Consider the following 21,943-nt stretch of genomic DNA (forward strand, 5'->3'; position numbering starts at 1 on the left):
AAAGAACATTTTTCCACCATCAACTTTTATTAAATTTCAGATATGTTAACATTCTGGTTCTGGGTTACTTAAACTTCTAATTTATCTTAAGATGCAATATTTCTTAAGGAGGGTAAAATGTTGAGTACAAAACTACAACACAAATAAACTACATCAAAATGAAAATCTGACAAGAGTTCGTAGACTTGTTGATTTTGTAATGGGTAAGCAATGGGTTTGTCACTAGCAGGTACTGGTCACAGCCTTGCAGTAAGGTAATGGTAAAAATAAAAGTATCAATGAAAGGTACCATGGTTAAGTAACTCAAATACAAATAATAAATTTAACAGAAGCGCAAGGAAGACCAGCAGGGGGACTGGGTGCTTCTAGTTTGGCACGAAAAATAGATGCAGGCAAAAGAAAATATATTCATAGGGGAATGTAGGCTGGTAAAATGCCAATCTTTGAAGTTCTTTGTACATTACCTTTCTCACCATTAGTACCTTTGTCTGAATCACATGAAGTTTCAGAATCCGAATCCATATGATCCAGTTGTGATTTGTTAAGTAACTCACAAGAACTACTTCCTTCATAGTAACGCTTAACTTTTTCAGTTTCTTTTAGGGAGGCGGATTTGTCTAATTCATTAACTTGTTTCCAATTTTCCTTGAGTTTTACAGTGTCTTTGGGATGCTTAAAAACAGTGCTCCTTTTCTTTCTAGGTTTCCGTTTTGCACAGCTTACATGGGGATAAGGACAGTACCTACCTTTACTGCATTTCCCATCTTTCTCAAATTCAGGGCACAGGAACAAATGTCTCTTCTTGCACTGAAGTAAGAAATTAAATTATGTGAAACTTAAAATAATATCAAGCGAAAAAGAAGTTGGTAAATAAGATGAAATTTGTAAATTGTCCTAGATTAGGTAAAATCATTTTTAGACTCAATAGCTTTAATTGACACCACATTAGAATGCATCTTCAAAAGCATAAAAACCATTTCAATGAAAAAGAGACAAGATAACGAAATTTCTTGACTTACCATGTCACCGGCATCACAGTAGCCATGAAGAAACTGACGGCAAATATCAGCATTGGCACTAAGTTTCACATGCAGGTAAGGGCAGTTATCACGAACACAACAACCTTCCAGAAAATATCGACAAGTTGGCATTTTTTCAGGTCCAACATCATGAGAAAGAAGGCATTTTTCACTCTCACAAGTGCCTTGCAAAAACCTAGAAGATAAAATAGTTCTTAAAATTTGTTCTGAACAAATCTGATGTAATTGATGGAAGCACAGCGTTATGACTCACTTCCGGCAGATAGAAATATTTCGAGGATCATGAACTCGCCAACATTTGCCCGCCAAGTGGGCCAGGCATTTCCCAAAACGATGATAGATTAAGCATGGCTGATTATTTTTACGAAGTTTGTCTGTTAACAAAGCTATGCTCCTCATCTTTGCTAGACTAAACAAAAATAAATAAAAAAATTAGTTCAAAGAGAACCACAATATTACATAATATTGGGAAAAAAGGATTTCTTTCATTTTATTTCAGGGACTAAATAGCAAATTAGGTACCTCAGCAAGTTTCTTGCATAGTGGGTATTGGTGCGTACTAAGGTGTTGTCACTTCTTCGGGTAAAAGTAACTCCTCCAATGTCAACTCGGGCAAGTAACTTTCCACTGCTGCTTGCACCAGAACTATCTTCAGTGCTAGAAGGACGTATTGTTTTGCCTTTACCATCCATCACAAATCTTCTTCCACGTATATGCAATATTCTTTCCCTGGCTTCTGGAAGAGAATAAAAATGTAAAGAAACAGATACCATTTAGAGGAACAACATAATAAAAGAAAGAATGAGCTCTTACTTCCAGTAGAAGTCCGAGTTAGGGTAGTTCTGGTTGATCTGTACAGTACACCACCAATATTCACAAGACTTCTGTTGGGTACACTCTTAGAGGATAAAGTACTCATTTCATTCTTCTGACTACTGTTTTTACTAAAACGAACAATTAAAAAATAACAATAAAAATCAATGAACAATCAAAATTCAACAGAATTTTATGCAAAGACACTTACATGCTTCTCCCTACTGCTTGGTATCTCTCCTTTTGCCATGAAATGTTTTTGTACAACCCTGACTTTAGGAAGTTCGATTTGACACAGTTTGAACGACAATGACTTCCAGAACCTGACATGAGAACCTGAGTCCTGCTTTTAGCCGTAGAAGCCTGAACTATTCTGAATCTTGAAACTTTCCTTCCATAAGATGGTTTGTTTGCATTTAAACTCCTATTTTTAGATCTTATTGGGGATGAGTACAGTGAAAAGTTACTCATAGAGGAGTTCCTAAAAGAAGACTTGGATTCTGCCGAGCCATGGCGTACTAATTTATACCTAGAATGATCAGTCCGAGCCTTTTCTTGAGATGCTGCCGGTTCTTTATGATGACTTGGCTGAGCTTTGATAAGTCTGTACCTGGATTTCAAGCTCCTCCTTAAACGGGAATTTTCCAACTGTATCCGAGGCGTGTGACACACAAATGATTGGTCAAGCTTCTTCCCCACTTTCACTTGTTCTGTGAATGAACCACAATCTTCAGGTTGACGAATGAATTTGTATACAGATTTGGAATTTGAAACTGAAGAATGCCTGGGATTAACACTTTTTCTTCCTGATTTTCTGAAATAAGTAGTTGGTACACTGTTGACTGTTTTCAATACATTTTGTGCAGTTGTTGGACTGCGGACTAATTTATACTTGCTGGCGACCTGTCTGGCCAGTTTCTGAGTTGATGAGCAGCCAGTTGGACTTCTCTTGTTAACTTCCGAACTTAAAAGCTTGTGATAGTGGGTTGAATTTGTTTTGCGAACTAATTTTCTTGAATTGAGGACGACAAATGAACGTTCTGTGACACTTTTAACCACACCAGGCTTTTTGGAAATTTCTTCCCTCATTTTTTTGGTTTCAGAACTTGTGTTTGGACTAATAGTGGTACCACTTGGTCTTGATGACAAACGCGAAATTTCATTTTCAGATGGTAAATTATTGAAGTGCAAACCAGATGTCTGTCTTGTCTCTACTGGACGAGGAGGCTGCTTAAGATTAAGCTGAGACAAGACTTTTGGATTGACAAAAATGGTCTTCTTCCCCACTGTTTGTGCATTGGAGCCTTCTCCTTGAGCATTGTCTTCAATTTGGGAGGCAGATTCCACACGACCTTTCCAATGAGGATTAATGTGAACATTTGCTGGTCTGTTTGGGATCATAGATTGGTGTCCCAATACTTTTGGCCGGTAGTTAGGATTGATGTGCACACGAGGTGCCACAGGGGCAGGCATACCATCTGTTTGGAGCATAGCATGATCTTGAATGAAGGGTGAACTGTAATAAATTTCACTAGCTGTGCTATGACAGCTGCCATATTCATTGGCTGGGTCCAGGCCCAGGCCATAGGAATTTGCATATGAAACATTGTTGAATGACGAAGAGTCTGAGTGCACTGTCCCAAAACCTGAAAATGAATGGCATTGAGTGATCATAGTTAAAATTAAAGACTGTTTGTAATACTGAATGCAATTCTCTTTTTTCTGCTTCAATACCTGAGAAAATATCATTAGGCCCTGGTATTCTATGTGGTTCCATACTGAAGAGCCAAGCTGGAAAAAAAAATTAAAAAGCTCCTAATTTTAATAATAAACAGATCTTTTACAACACATGACACAGAAAGATATCTGAAAATGTAATATTAATTTAAGATCCAGCAACTTCAGAAAGAGTGAGGGTCCACGTTAGTCTAGGTTAGACCTCAAGAAGGATTCGAACAAATTAATGTAAAATTAAAATGAAATGAGAATAGTAAGTACTACAAACCAAACTAAACCATGATTAAATGTCCTTGGCATGAATCAAGAATCCAAATGTATTGTGAAATAGCAACTACAGTAACAAACAACAAACTGCTTGTACTTAGTACTCCGAACAATGTTCGCAGAGTCATCCATAGAAAAATAAAATTGAAACAAATACCTAGGATCTGGTTCCGGAGAGACTGCACAGGTACAATCAATCCATCAATCACGACATATTGGTCCAAGGTTTATTAACGCTACCTACAGCTGATTGACGTGAAGACGACGACACAGCAAGACGTAACTTGGCACTGCCCTCCTTAAGTTCGGTCCGCCACCTGTTGGCCAAATTGAGAACGTTTAAACAAAACAACAACAAACAATCAGTTGTGTGCCTTTTACCAAAGGAGATGTCAAGTTCTACGAATGTATTGAAGATTTCATTATTTATCCTTAATGTGTGAAGTTGGTGAGTCTTTTTTTGTGGCGTGAGTACTTGGAAAAGCTGTGAGCATAATTGCTATGGCTCCGTCTTTCTAGCTGGAGCCTTCCGGAGTAAATAAACATAAGTGTGCTTGGAGGTCTTTTGCTTAATACGTCATTTCAATTCTAATTCTCTTGCTTTAAGCTGATAAAACATCTGCTGTCCTGAAATTTTGATCCTTGGATCGCTTTGGCTTCCATTTTCGGCAGTTTGCGTCAACCTTTCGCCAGTATTGCCCACCTTAACCGTTGAGTTTCTCCTCGGCCTCAATAAAGCTTCACAGCCTACTTTCGTTTTCGCGTTCACCTCTGCTCATGCAGCTTCTTTTTGGTGCGACGTACTCTATCGTGAATAGTTGAAGTGTTGGAAGCTGCTTTGGGCTGTATGACGGCTTGTTTGGGTCTCTGAGTTTAATCGCAAAGTAGGGCGTGATGTACTATAACCTAACGGTGTACTCATTTGATGAGAACTTAACCTACATTCTTGTTTGGAGGGATACATCCTTGCTCTAATTTCTAATTGGAAAGCTTCTACACTTGTATGCCTGCATATATTTTAAGTGTTTTGAAACTCAATGAAATTTTTTGCTGGGCCTTTCTGTTTCTTGGTGGCAAAACTTGTTTATGTTTTAGAGGGAACCTGTTAATTGAAGATTTCTCTGAAATGTTGAGTTCATCTAAATTCTTTAATTCTGTTCGGTGAAGCCAATTCATTTATCACTGAAAATACTGAAGGCAATGCAAGAGTATATATTCTGTCAAACTTATTTGGTATTCTCTAGTTGTTAATTATTGTAGACAATATCTTTTCATTTGTGATCTTATTCAGCTTATTAATACCGTTTCATTTCAAAATTCAGTAATCCTAGAATTTGTTTCAGAAAGGGGACAATGGTAGCAAGCAGAAGTGACACCAAGCGTCGTAAAAGAGATTCTAGTCCTCTCCACTCAAATCCAAAACGGTGAGAATTTTCAGTTCTCATATGTCACATTTGTTTTCTGATTTTGAAGTTGTGGAATTGCATTTTCAATGCATATCTGTAGCTAAGGCTGCAAAGTGTGCACATGTTAATGAAGAAAGCGTCTCCTCTGGTGTTGCAGGACCAAAGTACATGCTCAGCGTAAATTTGCTCAAGGTGTGAGTAGTCTGAGCAACTTGCTTAATTTGACACCAGTCAAGGAAAAGTCAGACAAATCTCGGAGCAATGGAACTGCTGGGAATTCAACAAATGATCCTAAAAGCACTGAAAGTACTGGAAGCCCAAGTGATGTAACCACACCAGGCAAGCGTGCTCTTCCAGCACGTGGGGCCAAAAAACCTAGCATAGAAGATATGATAACATTTTTGTGCTACAGAGGCACATCTGCTCTTCCACCCCATCTTGCCCATTTAAACAAGGCTCCATCACCTGAACCTGCATCTTCTCTGAAAGCGTCGGAAAATTCCCGCAATAAGGTGGGAGATCGAAATAATAAAGACAGTGATAAGGTATGTAGTAGATTTTTTATAAACGAAGAAAAGTATGCCTCATTTTTGTTCAAAACTTTGTCAGTATAAAAACCTGTTTACTGTTTTAGAACATCAAGAAGTCGTTAAAAACTGCATCCACTGCTCAGAAAGCTGTCACTGCTGCCCAAGCCTTAAAAAGGAAATATCAAGAGCAACGTATTAAGAAAACAACTGTTTCTACCCTTTCAAGCAAAGGTCAGTGAAAATATTGAAGGTTTCTGATTAAAGTCATCAATTCCTTTTTATCAGTTTCATGCATTGTCTGAACTTATCATAAACCTTTTACTTGCTTCAGTTAAACCAACACCCCTATTGCGTTCAACTCGATCTAGTGCTGGAGCTGTTGCTTGCTCGTCAACTAAAGGCACTCCAAAGAAGATTGATCTTAAAAAGAACAATGCAACTTCTCCTTCCAGGAAAAGAGATTCTTCTGTTAAGGATGATTCATCTAGTAAAAAGTCTAGCAGGTAAGAATTTTACTGATGGGTGGTGCTTGATCATTGGACTTTAGTAATTTAATGTATTCATGCTCTCATTCCACGATTGTAGGTTGTCTGTAAATAAACATCAGACCAACAATAGCAGAACACCCATATCCAGCCCCCATGCTTCTGGAAGTCGTGGTGGCCTCCGCAGTGGTGGATTGTCTTTAGAAAAGTCTTTGCGGAACAGTGTAAAGAGTTTGGGAGGCGTCAAGAAGAAGAAGAAGAAGCTCAGCCCAGATAAAGAAGATGCAAGTCAGGATTCCAAAAAACTTGCAACATCACTTTCTGACTTCTCTTCTGAAGATGACCAGCCTCTGGTTAAGAAACATAAGCCTCTTGTTCAAGTACAAAAGTTAATAAAAAAGAGCATTGCAAACATTGGACGAAAAATGAGAATGGAACCTAGAAGGAGTACGAGAGGTGTTTCATTAGGTCAACTGTCTCCCTCCAGCTCTCCACCTAAGAGGTATTATATTTACTTATTAATACTCACTACACAATGCTTTTAACCGGTCTGTCCTGCTGATAAAAAAATATATTTTCATCCTATGTCTAGATTGTCGAGTGGTTCATTACAGTCACAAGGTACATTAAGTTCTTCCAATTGTCTTTCAATTAAGTATTTTTCTTTCTTTCTTCTAATACCTTTAGCTTTCTCTCCAGGTCCAAAAGATGAGCAAAGAGTGAGTAAAAAAGCATCTATTCCTACCACATCAAAAGAACAAAATGGAGTTGCTCGCAGGAGTACATCAAATGAAAATCAGAAGAAAGAAGCTCCTCTAACACCCAAGTCAGCCTCAACCAAGATGAAGAAGGGTTACGTAATGGAGCTAGTGCATGATGTGGATGATGTTGACCCACCACCGGAAACTCGCTCCAGGAGAGGATCACGTGATTTACGGGAACAGTCGACGGATGAGAAATCAAACATCAGCTCAGAAATTTCTAAAGCTCAGGGACCTTCTAACAAAAAGAAAGATGCTGCCAAAACAATGGAGCAATCAAAGAAATTGGCTAGCAGTGCTGCGCTTTCAAAGGCCAGTAATGCTAAACCAGCAGCTGCTTTGAAAAACCAAGTAGAAGTCACTCTTTCAGCAGCTTTAAAGAGTCCACCAGATTTACGCATTCCACCCTCAATAAAACGACCCTTGACCGCTGTTGGCATTACAAATCCTATGGCTATTGCTGCAGCAGCCGCTGTTGTTTTCAAGCCTTCATCCACAAAGCCAGAAGAAAAAGTGAAAGGAAGAGAGCCTCCTCAGAAGAAAGAAGATGTGAAAAAGAAGGAAGTTGTTTCCAGCCAGACTAATTCAAAAATTAAATTAGTCAAGCAGGAAGAAAAGATGAGCCAATCCAAATCAAAGGAGGGAGACAAGAAGAGTCCTGATGATTCAAAGAAAGAAATTAAGGTTGGTCAATTAAGGGTGACCAGTCCGAGAAGAAAGGCTGATGAATCTTCAGATGAGGGAACCAAAGCAACCTCAAGTGTGACATTAAAAGAATGTAAAGGGACAAGACTCAAAATAGAATCAGACTCAGGAAAGGAAGTTGTGACAGAGGATGACGCAAAAATTCTTCGTATGTCTAAGAAGAACACAGTAAAAGCGCATACTGATGAAGATGAGGAAACTTTGGGAGCAAAGTCTTCTTTGAAAAAGAATTCAGATGAAGATGAACATAAGTTGTCATCCAGGTCAAGACGTTCTGCCAATCGCTCCCTCAAGAAACCTCATAGCTCAGATGAAGAAGTGACTAATGTGGCTCAAGGTATACCAGGGGATGGAAGTAAAAATGCTCGTGTAAAAGCCTCCAGCACTGAGAATGATAGCGAAGTAGATACTGCTTCCAAGCAAAAAACCAAAAAGGGTAATGTCTGTGAAGTAAAATCCCAGTCGTCCGATGAGGATGTGTCCAGAAAAAAGTCAAGTAAATGTGTAAAGAAGGTGCTGAGGTCATATAATGAGGTCAGTAGTGAGAATGACAGTGATGCTAATCTCAGTGACGCTGCAGATCTTTCGAATTCAAAACCATCTACAAGGTCATCTGCCAGGGCTAAAACTGGCAAAAGATCATCTTTGCGTTTCACTAGGTCAGGGAACAAATCCCCTGCACATGACAAGAGGCACAATTTAAAATCAGATACTTCTGAAGATGAATCAGAGACTGAAAAGCCCTCTAGAGTACACAAGACGCGATCTAAAACTGTCAAGAGTTCCAGCAATAAGGAAAGTAATTCTGAGAGCAGTGAAGATGAAGTTGATAAGAACTCATCTAAACCACATGGAAGAAACCAAAGAAATGTGTCATCTGCCACCAGAAAAAATAATAAAGCAGCTAGACTAGTAGGTAGCTCAAGTGACTCTGCTTCTTCAACAGATGATGATGATGATGATGACTTTGAAGACGTTACTTCAAAGTCAAAGAGGAAAACCAAAGCTACTGATTCAGACTCAAAATCTACATCAATTAGGAAATCTAAAGACAGACGCAACAGACTCAAGAATTTGTCAGATGATGATATTGACTGCGACAAGAAGGAGAGCAAAGGAAGGCAATCCCGTAGCCCTCGCAGAAGCTCTCGAAGGAGTACAAAGGCTAGCATTATAGATGATAAGAATGATGATTTATCTGTAAGTGATGCAAGCTCTTCTGAATCATCGCCAAGTCAAAACCGCAGAGTACTTCGTCAGAGGAGAGGGTTTTTCAGCTTTGCTGAAGTTGACCCTCCTTCCGACTCGGAAGAGGAAGTTCTTGCGGCAACCAAAGCTAGTTTGGAAATGATTAATAATCATCAACAACAGACAGTTGACGCTACCTCAAATGAGAAAGAAGATAAAGATTCAACTTCAAACTCTCAAGAGACACAGAGCAAGGGCAAATCTGCAAAATCTAATTCTTCAGAACCTGTTAAAAGTAGCAAGAAAACAAAACCCGATGCTCCTCCTGTCAGGAAAAGCCTCTCAAAGAAAAGGGTCAAACCACCTAGTGAAGTTCAATCAAATTTGAATGAAGAACTTGAAAAGACTTTATTGAGTATTAATTTGTCTCCTCAGATGTCAAAGACTGTGGACAAATCTCCAGAGCAACTGTCTTCAACATCAATGGATACTGTGGTGGTCCAAGCTCCCAGAAGTGCTGTGCGCGGCCTGGAGATGCCTTCTGAACCAAGCTCCAGCCTCTCTCCCAAGATCAGTACCAGCATCCCTAGCACACATCCCTCTTCAACTGTTGTGGGGTCGCCGAAAAAGCCCGCTGGACCAGTAGATCCATTGGGGACTGCGGCAAGTCTGCCACCTTTGTCCAGTGCTGCGATGCCCCTGACCCGAGCGCCAGGAGCCAAAATGACCTCAACCAAAAGTGGACCAACATCAAAGTCTCAAAAGAGCTCCGCCTTCATTGTTTCTGCAACTTCAGCACCAGTGTCATCAATATCTACCGCTTCTGGTGTTACCAGTGCACATGCAATGACTGTGTCTCAGCCCACTCCTAAAGGATCTCTGACTTCCTGCAGTGTAATGCCTGCAGTTGGCAGTGGAAGTATGTCTACTGTTTCTACTTTATCTGCTGGACCAGTTATCTCTTCAGTTATTGGTATGCCTTCCGTTTCCATGAGTGCATCAACATCACTTATTGGTGCTCCCCTTACAGCTCCAATGTCTGCTCCTTTACCAACTGCTATGTCAGCTCAAATGCCATCATCAATTGCTGTTTCCATTCCTCCATCCTCAGTTTCATCTTCATTGTCTGCGCCCATGGCTTTGCCAATGTCTGCACCAATGTCCATTCCTCTGGCAACACAATTGGGCATCCCCCTGCAAACATCAGTTCCACTAAATGTGCCAATGTCAGGCACGATGACATTGCACTCATCTGGCACTTCAGGATCTCCATTTTTACTACCTGTGCAGTCAATGGCCTCCATGCTGGCTCCAGGACAAACTATCATCAAAAAGGAGTCTGGAACTGTGGCAGGAATGTCCAATCCTATGGGAAATGCATCTCCACTTATGGTCGGTATGAACCCTTTGGTTGTCAACAGCAATAGAGGAGCTTTCTTTTTGTCAACTGGAAGTACCATGACAATGACTGCAAGTCAGCAGCAAATGGTACCTGGTCCATTGATGCCCTCTCTTTTGTCTCTACGTCTTCCCGACAAGCCAGCTGGTCAACAAACAATCATGGCAAGCTCTCCCTTGTATGTTCCGTTTGCTTTTGGAAACTCAGGTATTATTCAGACACAAGGTCAAATGCAACCTCAGATCCAAATGACTGGTGTGTCTACAATCACAGCAATGGCTACAAATATTCAAAATTCTGCCAACATGCAAGGATCTGTTGCGACAAATATCCACAATACTGTGGCAGCGAATATTCAAAGCAGTATGACTTCCAATATTCAGAATCCCATGGCTACTAATGTCCCAAACATGTCTGCTATGAATATTCAAACTCCTGCACCAGCGAGTATACAAAACTCTTCAAGTGTATCATCAGCAATGACACTCTCTCAAGCACAGGGGACTGGAATTGGTATGAAGCGACAACTTGTTTTGGCAACTAAAAATGGTCCAGTCTCCAAATTGATTCTGTCTGTTGGTGAGGATGGATCTCATGTGTTAGCTGCTGCAAATCCTAACACGCTGCCAACAACATCAGAAGCACAAACTCTGATGTCTATGATGCAACCCATTAAGCCTCCTGTTTCAACTGTAAATGTGGTTGCATGTCAAGGTGTGCAAACATTACCATCTGCCTCTTCAAAGCCCTCAACAATTGCGCCAAAGTTATCATCTGTCATGCCGAAGGTTGTTCAACCAATGACATCAAGCACTTCAGCTGTGCAGAAACAGCAGTTTGTTCTATCTTCAAATGTGGCTGTAAGCTCTGCAGCTTCTGGCATCAACTTGTCATCGGGAATTCAAATATCAAGTTCAGTCAATGCTTCACCGATTAGAACTCTGCCTATTCCTTCAAGTACATCCATGCCAGTTGTCAAATGTGGAGCGTTGTATGCAACATCAATTGGTGGATCACCTGATGCAATTACATCAACCAGTGTACCACTCCTTTCTTCGTCAAGCACTGCTTCTACAGTTACAAAGAGCAGTGTGGCTCCAGGTCCAACGTCTCTGCCTGATTCTACCAAAATTTCTGCTGCTAATAGCTCTGGCAGCAGAGTATCCACTGGTATTTTAAACACAGGAGTGAAGTCAGATGTGAGACTAACGCCCACCAATGCCTCTATTCGACCAGCGGTTTCCATCTCAACAATATCTAGTTCTTCGTCATTGAAGCCAGAGGAGAAGCCTCGTGCACCCCCTGGCATGGTTCCAAACAGCTCGGCTGACCCAAAGATGATTAAGACCCCGTTAGAACCAAATGCAATGTCAATTACTTCCTCAAAGTTTCCTTCCCCAGTGAAGGTGGCTTCAACCGCAGCACAATCAAGAAATATTGGGAAAACTATTGATGTTAAACCTGTAGCTCAACCAAGTGTGAGCTCAGTCACTCCACCAATGGTAACTTCAAGAATTCCCTCTGCTCATGCTGCTTTGGCTGCTTTGAAAAGCCCTAGTGGTGCACAATCGTCTTCTCGAGCAATAGCAAAGACGGGATCCAGCCGGAAACCTTATTCATCAGCCGGCTCTTTTGCAGCATCGAAGCCCAGTGATCCTGCAGAGGCTGCATCAGTTATACCAACTGTTAGCTCTTCGCCATCTCGAGAGGCTTCTTCTATTGATTCAAGCTCATTGCCTTCCATTTCTGTGAGAACAACTAGTAGTTTAGTGACTCCTAATGTCACTATTTCTTCTAAGGGGACTGCTGTCAAACCATCATCTGTACCTCTTCCATACAGCAAGAACCCATCAAGCCCTGCAGTATCAGGAACTTCAGAACAGAAACGGAAAGGGACTGAAGTTGAACTTGCTCCAACTCATAGGACTTTATCCATGCTGTCTACTGCTTTCCAGGGAATGGGCAAAGAAAGGAAACGTGATGTGTCGAAACGAACCAGTACCTCAGCTGAAACTTCTGGTCTATCAGAAAATCCTGGCAATATTGAAAAGTCAGGTTTGGATAGTTTAGCAGAAGTAGCCACAAGTCTTGCAGAACGATCAGTAGATACATCAATGTCATGTGATAAAAGGACTCCTCAGCACTCTTTGTGGGCTAATCCTGCTCAAATTCTGGGAAAGGAAACTTTGAGGGTACCAGGTCTTCCCATCACTGCAAATGTTGGTGCTAATCTACCAACAAAAAATGACTTAGCAAAGATGAAGAGTGGAGCTGTTCTGGCTGATGCAGTAGAAAAGAGAACCGACTTGGAAAAGAATACAAAAATGAAGAACAATCCAATTGGCGCTGATTGTGAAAAGCCATCTGTTTCTGGCCTGCTAACTAGCAGTAAGGCTGACACACCACGTCAGAAAGTACAGAAGTGGTTAGATGATGGCTCCAAAGGCGATGTGGAACATAAGGCAAACTGTAGTTTGTTGAGTAATGGAAATACATGTACATGCGATGTTGTGGAAGAAGACATTTCTAATCTCAACAGCCTAGCTGAAGTTTGCATCAACATGGAACGTATAAATAGTCCCGCTAAAGATCTTAAAGGACCGAAACCTGGTGTTAAATTGGCTCCTGAAAAAAAGGGTAAACAGGATTTATTAGAAGCCTCAAAGAAGAGTCCATCAAATGAGAGCTCTCCTGTCAAACCAACCCATCCTCTCAACAGCCACCAAATGAAAGTCACCTGGCAAAATGCATTTGGAGTGAAATCGCCTGCTAGAAGTAGCAAACCTGCAGTACCACCTCAGCCCAAGCGTCCAGTGTCATCTGAAGATTTGAAAACAGTTTCAACTTCTGTGAGTGAATTGCCTGAAAAGAACAAGAAGTCTTCCAATGATCAGAAACTGCAAAAATCACCTGTCTCTCAAAGTTCTGGTGAGTGAACTCGTTACTAATTACTTAGAGACTTTCAATAAATTCTTGACCACTTTTCAACAAAATTGACAATTTTCTTTTCAGAGCAAAGTGCGAAGAATGATAAGTCAAGTGCAGCAGATGATGGAAGGAAATCACAACAGCGTCGGTCTCTTCTTAATAAAGTAGCCGAACAAGCTAATTCTAAGCTTGACAGTAATGCTTTTTCAGCTGTTAATGAAAGCAGTGTTTATGCATTTGAAGCTGAAACAGATACACCCCCAATCAATCGACCATTCAGAAGACGATCTAAAGCCTCATCCAGATCTGACGAAGAAGATTCAGTCTCTCTAGGATCAACAACCCATCCAAATACTGTTCATGTAAGAGATAACTTAGTTCTCCGTTAATTTTGTTCTAGTTTTTGTAAATTTATTAATTTTTCTATCTTGTTTTGTTTTAGGTCAGCAAAGACCCAGTAATAGTGCCTATACAAGTCGAAATGGATGAAAACATTTCACCAATGAGTCAGTTGACATCTGAGAAGAATGGAATTCAATCTGATGCATCTCCAAATGATGGTAGTGATGTTTATTACATTCCCTTGGGTGGACAAGAAGGTACAATTTCATAGATATATGAAATGTTCATTCTTTTTGAGTTTTTTGTGCTAATATGTTAGTAATTATGGAAAGGTAACAACATAATGAATTGTTAAAAAAAAATTTTAGGTAATGACGGTGATGTGCGGGCTGTTGCTGTGAGACTTGGGAAAGAAGGACCAAATAATACAGTTGTTATGAGTGCCAAAATTGTGAAAAAGCCCCCAACATTTAAGCACCCAAATGATACTAATGATGATGGATTACCAAACAAAAGGTTTGGAAAACAGTCCCCTTGCAATAACCTTAAGTGACCATTTAGCAAGATTCAGTATTAACCATCTTGTTTTATTGCCAGCAGAGTTAAATCAGAAACCTCACAATTGCCTGCTCACTCTGTTGAAGCAGAGGCGTCAACATCAAACATTCAACCAGGTCCAACCAATGAGTCTAGACCAATCCAAGAAAAAAGCAAGCCAAAGCTGGGAGAAACATCAAGATCATCGGCTGCTGACAGTTCAAGTGAAGACACATCATCTCTGATTAATATGCCCACTTATTCTAAAGACACTAGGGACTGTCGAAATTCCATGTCTCCTGCGTCGTCTAGAAACAGATCGCCTGTGTCTGACAAAATCTCACCTTCAGCGTCTCAGAATAGTAAGAAAGGACAGGGCAGGCTGAACAGACAATCATCCATTGACAGTGATGCCAGTGAGAAAACCAAATTCATGCGCCGGTGAGGATTTAGTTTAGTCTTCTCTTGAATTGATTGTTTCTTTGATATATTTGATTGATAATACTTTCATGTTTAACACACCTTATTGTAGTGGATCAAAGTCTAAATCAGCATCATCAAGGGCGTCTCCCTCACCTTCATTGCCATCTACTTCGTCTACATCAAGTGGACCTTCCCGACCCTCCCAAAAATCAAACCGGTCCTATAACGGACCAGTACCTGGCAATGTTTCTGAGGCACCTGTGTTCCATCCAACTGAAAAAGAGTTTCAGGATCCCTATGAATACATTGAGAAGATTCGCCCAATTGCAGAAAAATATGGGCTCTGCCGAATTGTTGCTCCAAACAGTTTTAAGGTAGTAATATACTTTTGATGGTAAATATCTTATCAGTAATTCCTTTTGGTTTGTACAAAATAAAATGTTTCTATTGTAGCCGGATTGTAATGTAGAAGATGATATTCGTTTCACTGCTGATAACCAATATGTACATAAAATGATGGATCGCTGGGGACCAAATGCTAAAGAAATGAGAGCTATTGTAAAATACATAGCCCAGCACAACATTCATCTTCAACATGCACCACTGGTGAGTGATTTCAAATCTACTATAAAATCTTGTCTTCCTCAATTTCAATTTTTAGAAAAATATATGTATTAACTGTATCCTAATCTTCTTTTAGGTTGGAGGAATGGAGCTTGATCTGCCCCGATTGTACACTACAGTGCAAAATTTTGGTGGACTCGCAGAAGTTATGGATAAGAAACGCTGGGTGAAAGTAGCTGAAACCATGCGTATCCCAAAGAGTGCTCAAGATAGAGCAAGCAAGTTGGATGAAGTCTACTGCAAATGCCTGCTTCCATACGAAACCTTGAAAACAGGTTGGCTTATCTTTGGGTTCAGCGTTACTGCATTATTATAATTTTGTTATTTAATAACAATAATAATGTGTTTATTTACTTAGGTGAAAGAGATAATCTGTTTGAAATGGTAGAAGTTGAGTGGGAAATGCGCAAAGAGAGAAGAGACAAAAGGCTTGCAGAGTCAGCAGCTCTTACAGACCAGTCTGAGTCTGCTTCACAGCAAGATGAAGATGACGATGATGATGATGAAGATGAAGAAGATGAGGAGGAGGACGAATGTATTGTGAAGGTATGTTCTTATATTTAGACAGCCATTGATAATGTCATTTGTCCAAAGAGGTTTTCATGTTTTGTGTGGTTTCTTTGGTTTCTAGGGTCGATCAATGCCCCTTACAACTTTTTTCCGCACTGCCCGTAACACCATACATATGTGGTTCAAAAGTGGCTCTCCATCTGCCGCCGAAGTTGAACATGAATTCTGGCGCCATGTGAGGGATCGCAATTTCCACATATGTGTAAATTCTGGATCAGTAGATTGTAGTGATCCTCCATATGGTTTTCCAACTCGCAACTCACCATTTGCTAAGCATCCCTGGAATCTTAAGGTTTTTTCCAACAGCAGCGGCTCTATTCTTCGCTCTTTGGGTTCAGTTATAGGTAAGGACATTCTTTAGTTTAAGATAACCAAATAAGAAAATGTCACACTGTGTTTCTCATTTTGCAATCACTACCCTGTCTGTTGCTGAACTATCAATGAAGGGAAATCCCTCTCTTGTGGAATTAGTGTTAACATACCCAGTTGGTCTATTTTGTACACATTTTGTGTTGTTTTGTTTTACAGGAGTTACTGTTCCTACATTGCACTTCGGTATGGTGTTTACCACATGCTGTTGGTACCGTGATCCTCATGGTTTACCATGGATGGAGTACCTCCACACAGGCGCTAAAAAGATATGGTATGACTTCACCTTACTTATAAGCTTGATTAATGGCGTTTTTCACATTTGGGTAATGCATTTAGCGCGCTTTAAGTGGGATAATGTTATATCGCGCAACGCTGAATCGAGCTTATACTGTAGTATTTTCATTTGATTGTTTAAACACACTGTATTAACAAACTGCCCTTTTTGCCTTCTTTTCCATGTTGCTGGGTTTTAGGTATGGTATTCCAGAACATGGTGCTGAGAAGTTTCGTTCTGCCATGCAAGATGTTGCACCTCACTATGTTCGAAAGAAAGCCCTTTGGCTGGCTTCTGACACTGCCATGGTTCCACCAAGCCTGCTGACAGAGCGCAAAGTTCCACTATGTCGCACTGTACAGGAACCAGGTCAATTTATTGTTGTATTCCCCCGAGCCCATACATCAAGTGTTGCTACTGGGTACATAGTCTCAGAGAGTGTATCATATGCTCCTCCTAGTTGGCTTCCCACTGCAATGAGTTCGTTTAAGGAAATGCAACAGTGTAATGAGCCACCCCTCTTCTCTCTGGATAAACTGATCTTTTCCATTGCTGAAGATAGCCGTAGCTCTCGAGATGTACTTAATCTGGTAAGATGAATTTTCAGAGCATTTCTTTACTAAGCTTTACTCTTCATATACATGAAAAGCATTCTTTTTACGAGTCAATCTCACTTTTTTTGTTTTATAGATACTTCCATCTGTAATGGAAATCCTTGAAAGGGAAATAACATTTTATGCAGAACTGAAGAAAAAGGGAGTTAATTCAACAGAACGCCTTGAAAGGTTCAAAAAGAAGTCATCAGGAAAGAAAGGAAAAGTGCAAAAGGAAGCTGAAGATACGGAAGTGATGGAATGTGAAGTGTGTTCAACCAATCTCTACCTGTCCATGGTATGTTGCCCTCTCTTACGATTTCTCCAAGAAAGTTGTCAGAATTGGAATTTAGTTAGAGGTTTTTAAAACTCACAATGACTTTCTTCATGCAAACATTAGAACTCTATAGTTGATGGGATTTTCTCACTGTTTCAATTAATGGTTATTGCTTCAGGTTTTGAACAATGAAGATGGTTCTGGATACTGTTTAGTTCATGCCTCACTCTATTTAGATCAAGATAAACTCGATCCAGGCCAGTGCAAGTTGTTGTACGCCTACACTCAGGTTTGTGTGAATCAAGTGCAGTTTCTTTCCTTTTATTTACACTGCAAACCTAACTGTCTACTTAGTACACACTTACAAATGCGTGCTTGCAAGTACACACTTACAAACGCATGCTTGGCCAAGTACACACTTACAAACGCATGCTTGACGCCGTATAACTCCATGCGTCAAGCATGCGTTTGTAAGTGTGTACTTGCAAGCATGCATTTGTAAGTGTGTACTTGGCCAAGCATGCGTTTGTAAGTGTGTACTTGCAAGCACGCATTTGTAAGTGTGTACTTAGTAGACAGTTAGGTTTGTAGTGTAGGTTTCATTTCATCCGGTTTAAGGATTTTTTTTTCTATTTATTTATTTATTTATTTATTTATTTATTTATTTGTTGTTTTCTTCTCAGAATGATCTGCATGAATTTTGTCAGAATCTTTTGGACCGCATCGAGTCCAAAAGTGGGAAGAAAGGGAACAACGTCAGCAGTAACAACAGTGATAGTGAAAGCTCTGCATCCACTTCTACAAGAACTTAGTTCTGTGCCAATTTATTGTACATTTCAAATTTGGCCACATTATTTCATGTTGGGGTATGACAGAAATGCTATGTTATATTTTTCTGTACAATGTACTTAACTTTTAGATTTGATTTTAACCTTTTAACAGATGTATTAGTGTGAGATTATTTTTTTTCCTTCTGTAAAGCAAATATGTGACTGACGGCTGTGTTGTGAGGTGTAGATATTTTGCTAAATGAAGTGGCTTTAAGGTTTAGTAATCAAGGATTTCGTTCCATTTTAAAATAACAATAATAGCTCTTTTTATGTAACATGTTGGGTCCCTTCTGTGTGTATGTGTATAGATGACTGTTTGTAAGTTAATTAGATTTACTCCTTTGCTTTTACTGCTATGGACTGGCCTTACAGGTTCCACATTCCTTGTTTTGTGGATCAGTAAGTTGGATATATGCTTTCTTACTAGGTTGTTTGGGTGTTTCATTGTAGTGATATTCAACGTAGTTTAAACTGATTTTTGTTTTCTTGCATGTTGCCCTCCTAAATCGGAGATGTACACATGGAAGGCATGTGTAGCAAGGTACCTATAAAATAAGTCTTCGTTTTTCATTTCTTTTTTTTTAATACAGTCATTCTTTGGGCACAGAAGAGCTACATTATGCCAAGAAATATTTTAACTGTAGAATGTCATATGGTGCCAAAGATTTATTACTGGTATTACATGTCCCTTCACCTTTTGTAAGTCTGTGCATGATGGTGATGATGATGATGAAGTTTCGTCTTCATTTGCTTGTCATTCCATCATGATGCATATTTAGCAGTGACTCTAAATGAATGTATTTAATGTAAATTTACAATCATTTTTATTTTCATAAAACATAAGACAGAAATCTGATTCTCAAACAACTGTAGTAAGTAATATGAAGTGAGGTGGTAGGGGTCGGCCGTCGCGCGACGGGGGGGCGGGGAGGGGCGGGGGAGCGGCCGACGCTGCTAACACGTCGCTTGTAATATGTAACTTTGCATAGTGTACAAAACAACTTGTACAGAACAAGTTTTGTTTCATCCTAAATCAATGTGTCAAACCTTGTACAACTTTGTACACTTTGATTGATTATTTTAGCATATTTTTATTTGTATAAATGTGTCTGTTGTTCTTCAGAATTGATATAATCAACTGTGTATCCAATATGATTTATAAGTTTGCATCTGCTAGTGTAAAATTCTCGCCGCGACCAACCTTTTGATAAAGTAAATTTTCTTTTCCCTTGTAGTGTAAACAGTGATACTTAAAAACATTCTTTTGTATATAGTGTAAACAGTTTCTCTTACTTTGTGATTGAGGAGATGATGAGAGTGGGTAAGTTCTGAGCAGTGGCTTCTGTCTCCCCACTGCCAAGGGCTCACTGAACTCCCTGCTTTATTTATACATTGGTTATTGAATCCTGTCAAACATATATCTGTAAGCCAAAGACCCTTTAACAGGCAATAGTGTATTTTCTTACTCTGTGTACTGCACTTTTGTCTTTGTTTGCTATTTAGGCAGATAAGTTTTGTAAAGTACATTCTTAGTACAAAGCATCATGAACTTCAGTGAGAAAATGCAAACAATCCTAAATTATTTTAGCTCAATATTTTGGGTGTGGATTGTTATTTGGTTGTTTCAGACCAATTTAGTAACTTCTCATTGCTGGAAGCTGAAATTAGGTATTATTTTGCGGCTTGCGCCTTGTTATAATCATGTTTTATTTAATTATTGCTATCATGGTAAAAGAAGTACGTACATTTGTCAATATTGTTTTTAATATTTCCTTTTTTTACAGCTTATTTCTAAATTGAACTATGTTCAAATTGCGGACCATTACCTAAAGCACATGTATATTTTTTAAAAAAATGACCTGTTAGTAAGGGATTTGTTCTTATGAGTAAAACTCAAACTTTCTCAAATAATCATATCTTTGGAAAGGGTTATGACATATTTAAATCTGCCTCATCTAGCTAAGTGTTGATGAAGTTTGTAGAACTGGATTCATTGTTTTAGTTGAATTTTGCTAGAGACTGTTAGGTCTTTTTCATTATTACTGAAGTGTGATTTGAAAAGATTATTTTTGCGTATAATTTGTTTCATTTTGTCACAACAGTGTTGTAGCATCTGCTGGGCAGTATGTTAAGGCACATATATTCTATCTTCTCACCATCTCTAGTCCTGCTTCTCAATCACATACATAGATATATTATATCTTGAAATAAAACATCTTTCTACGGTATTTATTTTTTCAAAAGTTTCCTTTGGAAATTTGTATTGTAGGTTTTTGTTCGGTATCAGGCTTAAGATTAATGACAGGAACTTTGCAAACCTTCTAACAAGTAGGTTCGGTATCTCATGCAGTTTTCCAAGCTTTGTTAAGATTGTTAGTTTGTAGTTGTTGTGAGTTCAAATAAATGAAACTATTGTACAAATCAATAGTGTCCTTTTTATTTTTTATGTTTTTGTTTTTCTTCTTTGCATTGTTGTCCAAGAAAAATGTCAATATTTAGTGACATTTTTTCCCCATGGAAATCAGAATTTTCATTCAAAAGGCTTTTTAAAAGATACTGTACCAATTAAAATCTGCATAATTTCTGTGCGTTATTTACCATTGCCTGTTAAAGGACGTATGAAAAGTGCATGTTTCCCCTATGTAAGTGTATTACAATTTTTGAACAAAAAAAAAAAACATAGTTGATTTTTCTTTTGAACCCTTAATACAGCTCACTGTAGAAGGAAGACAGCACGACATCGCCATGACATTTGACATGGCTGCGCGGCCCATGCCACCCACGCCCCATGGCATGGCCAGAACGTGCCATAGGGGCTGCATACACCATTCACCCCGATCGCGGGCCGGTAGTCACAGTCACCCACACCAGAGGAGCACTGTGAAACCAAATGTGGTGAATCCACACTTGAAGTGCTGAGGTGTGGAATTCTCAGTCTCCACACTTGGAAGTGCAGAGTTTGCAGTCTCCACACTTCAGGTGTGGAGTTGTCCACCTTTGCACAATGCAATGAGATAAAGGTTCTGTGAGCTACTCCACTCTTGAAGTGTGGAGACTGCAAACTCTGCACTTCTAAGTGTGGAGACTTACTCCACACCAGGAAGTGTGGAGTCTCCACGTTTGGTTTCACAGTGAGGATTCGTTCTCAAAAGTGTTCTCCGCCCCCACTATTGCTCCTCCGCCGCACATAGTGCCTCATGGCATGGCAGTGCCCCCGCGCATTGCAGTGCATTGCCCCTCAAACACCGTGTTGCACAGCTGCAGTCCAGGCGTGTGCAAAAGGGGAGGGGGTGCGGTCAAATGGGGGTCAGGAGGTCATGAACCCCCTTTCATTTACTTGGCACCAGGGACCCTACTTGGCACTAGACAGGCGCCTGGAAGGCAGGCAAAAGATCCCCCTCCCCGCTCCGTTTCAAAATTTCTGCGCACACCCATGCACAGCTGGTGCTTGGCTGGAATTGACCGTGGCCACCACATGCACCCACCAACGCACCACAAACCAACAACAGCAACAACTGCTGAGTGCAGCCATGATGTACCATGGTGCAGCATCCTCCGGCTCGTCGCTCGGCTGCGACTACAGTGCGTGAAAAGTGTGCCAGCCGCCCCTTCCCCTCTCCTACTTCCCCTCCTGCTCCTCTCCCTCTCCTCATCGCGTGCTCCCCCCTCCCCCAGCTTCAGAACAAAAGTCAACTTGCATCAATTTTTCTGAAAAGGGGCAGTTTGTCTCGCAGCATCAGTGTACCTTTTCAGAAGCCAGCAACCTACAGTACAATCCGCCTGCAGGTAGGCAAAAAAGTGAGTCATGACCCAGAAGGCAACTCCCTGGGTGCGCGCCTGAC

General features: G+C 40.1%; 2 protein-coding genes across 6 annotated transcripts; one reads left to right on the top strand and one right to left on the bottom strand.

Moving 5' to 3' along the window:
• Positions 1 to 8: 8 nt before the first annotated feature.
• LOC117653001 (zinc finger CCCH domain-containing protein 3) lies at positions 9 to 4,180 on the bottom strand. Of its 3 annotated transcripts, none has more exons than XM_034398326.1 (8): positions 4,102 to 4,180; positions 3,588 to 3,644; positions 2,065 to 3,499; positions 1,854 to 1,984; positions 1,563 to 1,776; positions 1,294 to 1,449; positions 1,020 to 1,215; positions 9 to 807 (listed from the first exon to the last, which is right to left on the bottom strand). In XM_034398326.1, exons 2-8 carry the CDS (start codon positions 3,628 to 3,630, stop codon positions 409 to 411), a joined length of 2,574 nt encoding a protein of 857 aa, XP_034254217.1. In that variant the 5' UTR covers positions 3,631 to 3,644; positions 4,102 to 4,180; the 3' UTR covers positions 9 to 408. The 3 variants fall into 3 exon arrangements, with proteins under 3 accessions (XP_034254217.1, XP_034254218.1, XP_034254216.1); XM_034398327.1 differs by having other exon boundaries at positions 1,563 to 1,773; positions 4,015 to 4,171; XM_034398325.1 differs by having other exon boundaries at positions 4,015 to 4,170.
• LOC117652999 (mucin-16) lies at positions 4,157 to 20,547 on the top strand. 3 transcript variants are annotated; one of them, XM_034398320.1, is made up of 22 exons: positions 4,157 to 4,305; positions 5,201 to 5,281; positions 5,421 to 5,808; positions 5,898 to 6,024; positions 6,125 to 6,296; positions 6,379 to 6,780; positions 6,871 to 6,899; positions 6,978 to 13,259; positions 13,344 to 13,621; positions 13,702 to 13,858; positions 13,970 to 14,117; positions 14,199 to 14,579; positions 14,671 to 14,935; positions 15,015 to 15,167; positions 15,262 to 15,460; positions 15,544 to 15,731; positions 15,817 to 16,099; positions 16,284 to 16,398; positions 16,601 to 16,991; positions 17,092 to 17,292; positions 17,450 to 17,560; positions 17,955 to 20,547. In XM_034398320.1, the coding sequence occupies exons 2-22, from the start codon at positions 5,211 to 5,213 to the stop codon at positions 18,081 to 18,083; spliced, it is 10,470 nt and encodes a 3,489-aa protein (XP_034254211.1). In that variant the 5' UTR covers positions 4,157 to 4,305; positions 5,201 to 5,210; the 3' UTR covers positions 18,084 to 20,547. The 3 variants fall into 3 exon arrangements, with proteins under 3 accessions (XP_034254211.1, XP_034254209.1, XP_034254210.1); XM_034398318.1 differs by having other exon boundaries at positions 4,198 to 4,324; XM_034398319.1 differs by having other exon boundaries at positions 4,199 to 4,324; positions 14,202 to 14,579.
• Positions 20,548 to 21,943: the final 1,396 nt, after the last annotated feature.

Source organism: Thrips palmi, unplaced genomic scaffold (genome assembly GCF_012932325.1).
Source record: "Thrips palmi isolate BJ-2018 unplaced genomic scaffold, TpBJ-2018v1 HiC_scaffold_8, whole genome shotgun sequence".
Classification (NCBI taxonomy): Eukaryota; Metazoa; Arthropoda; class Insecta; order Thysanoptera; family Thripidae; genus Thrips; species Thrips palmi.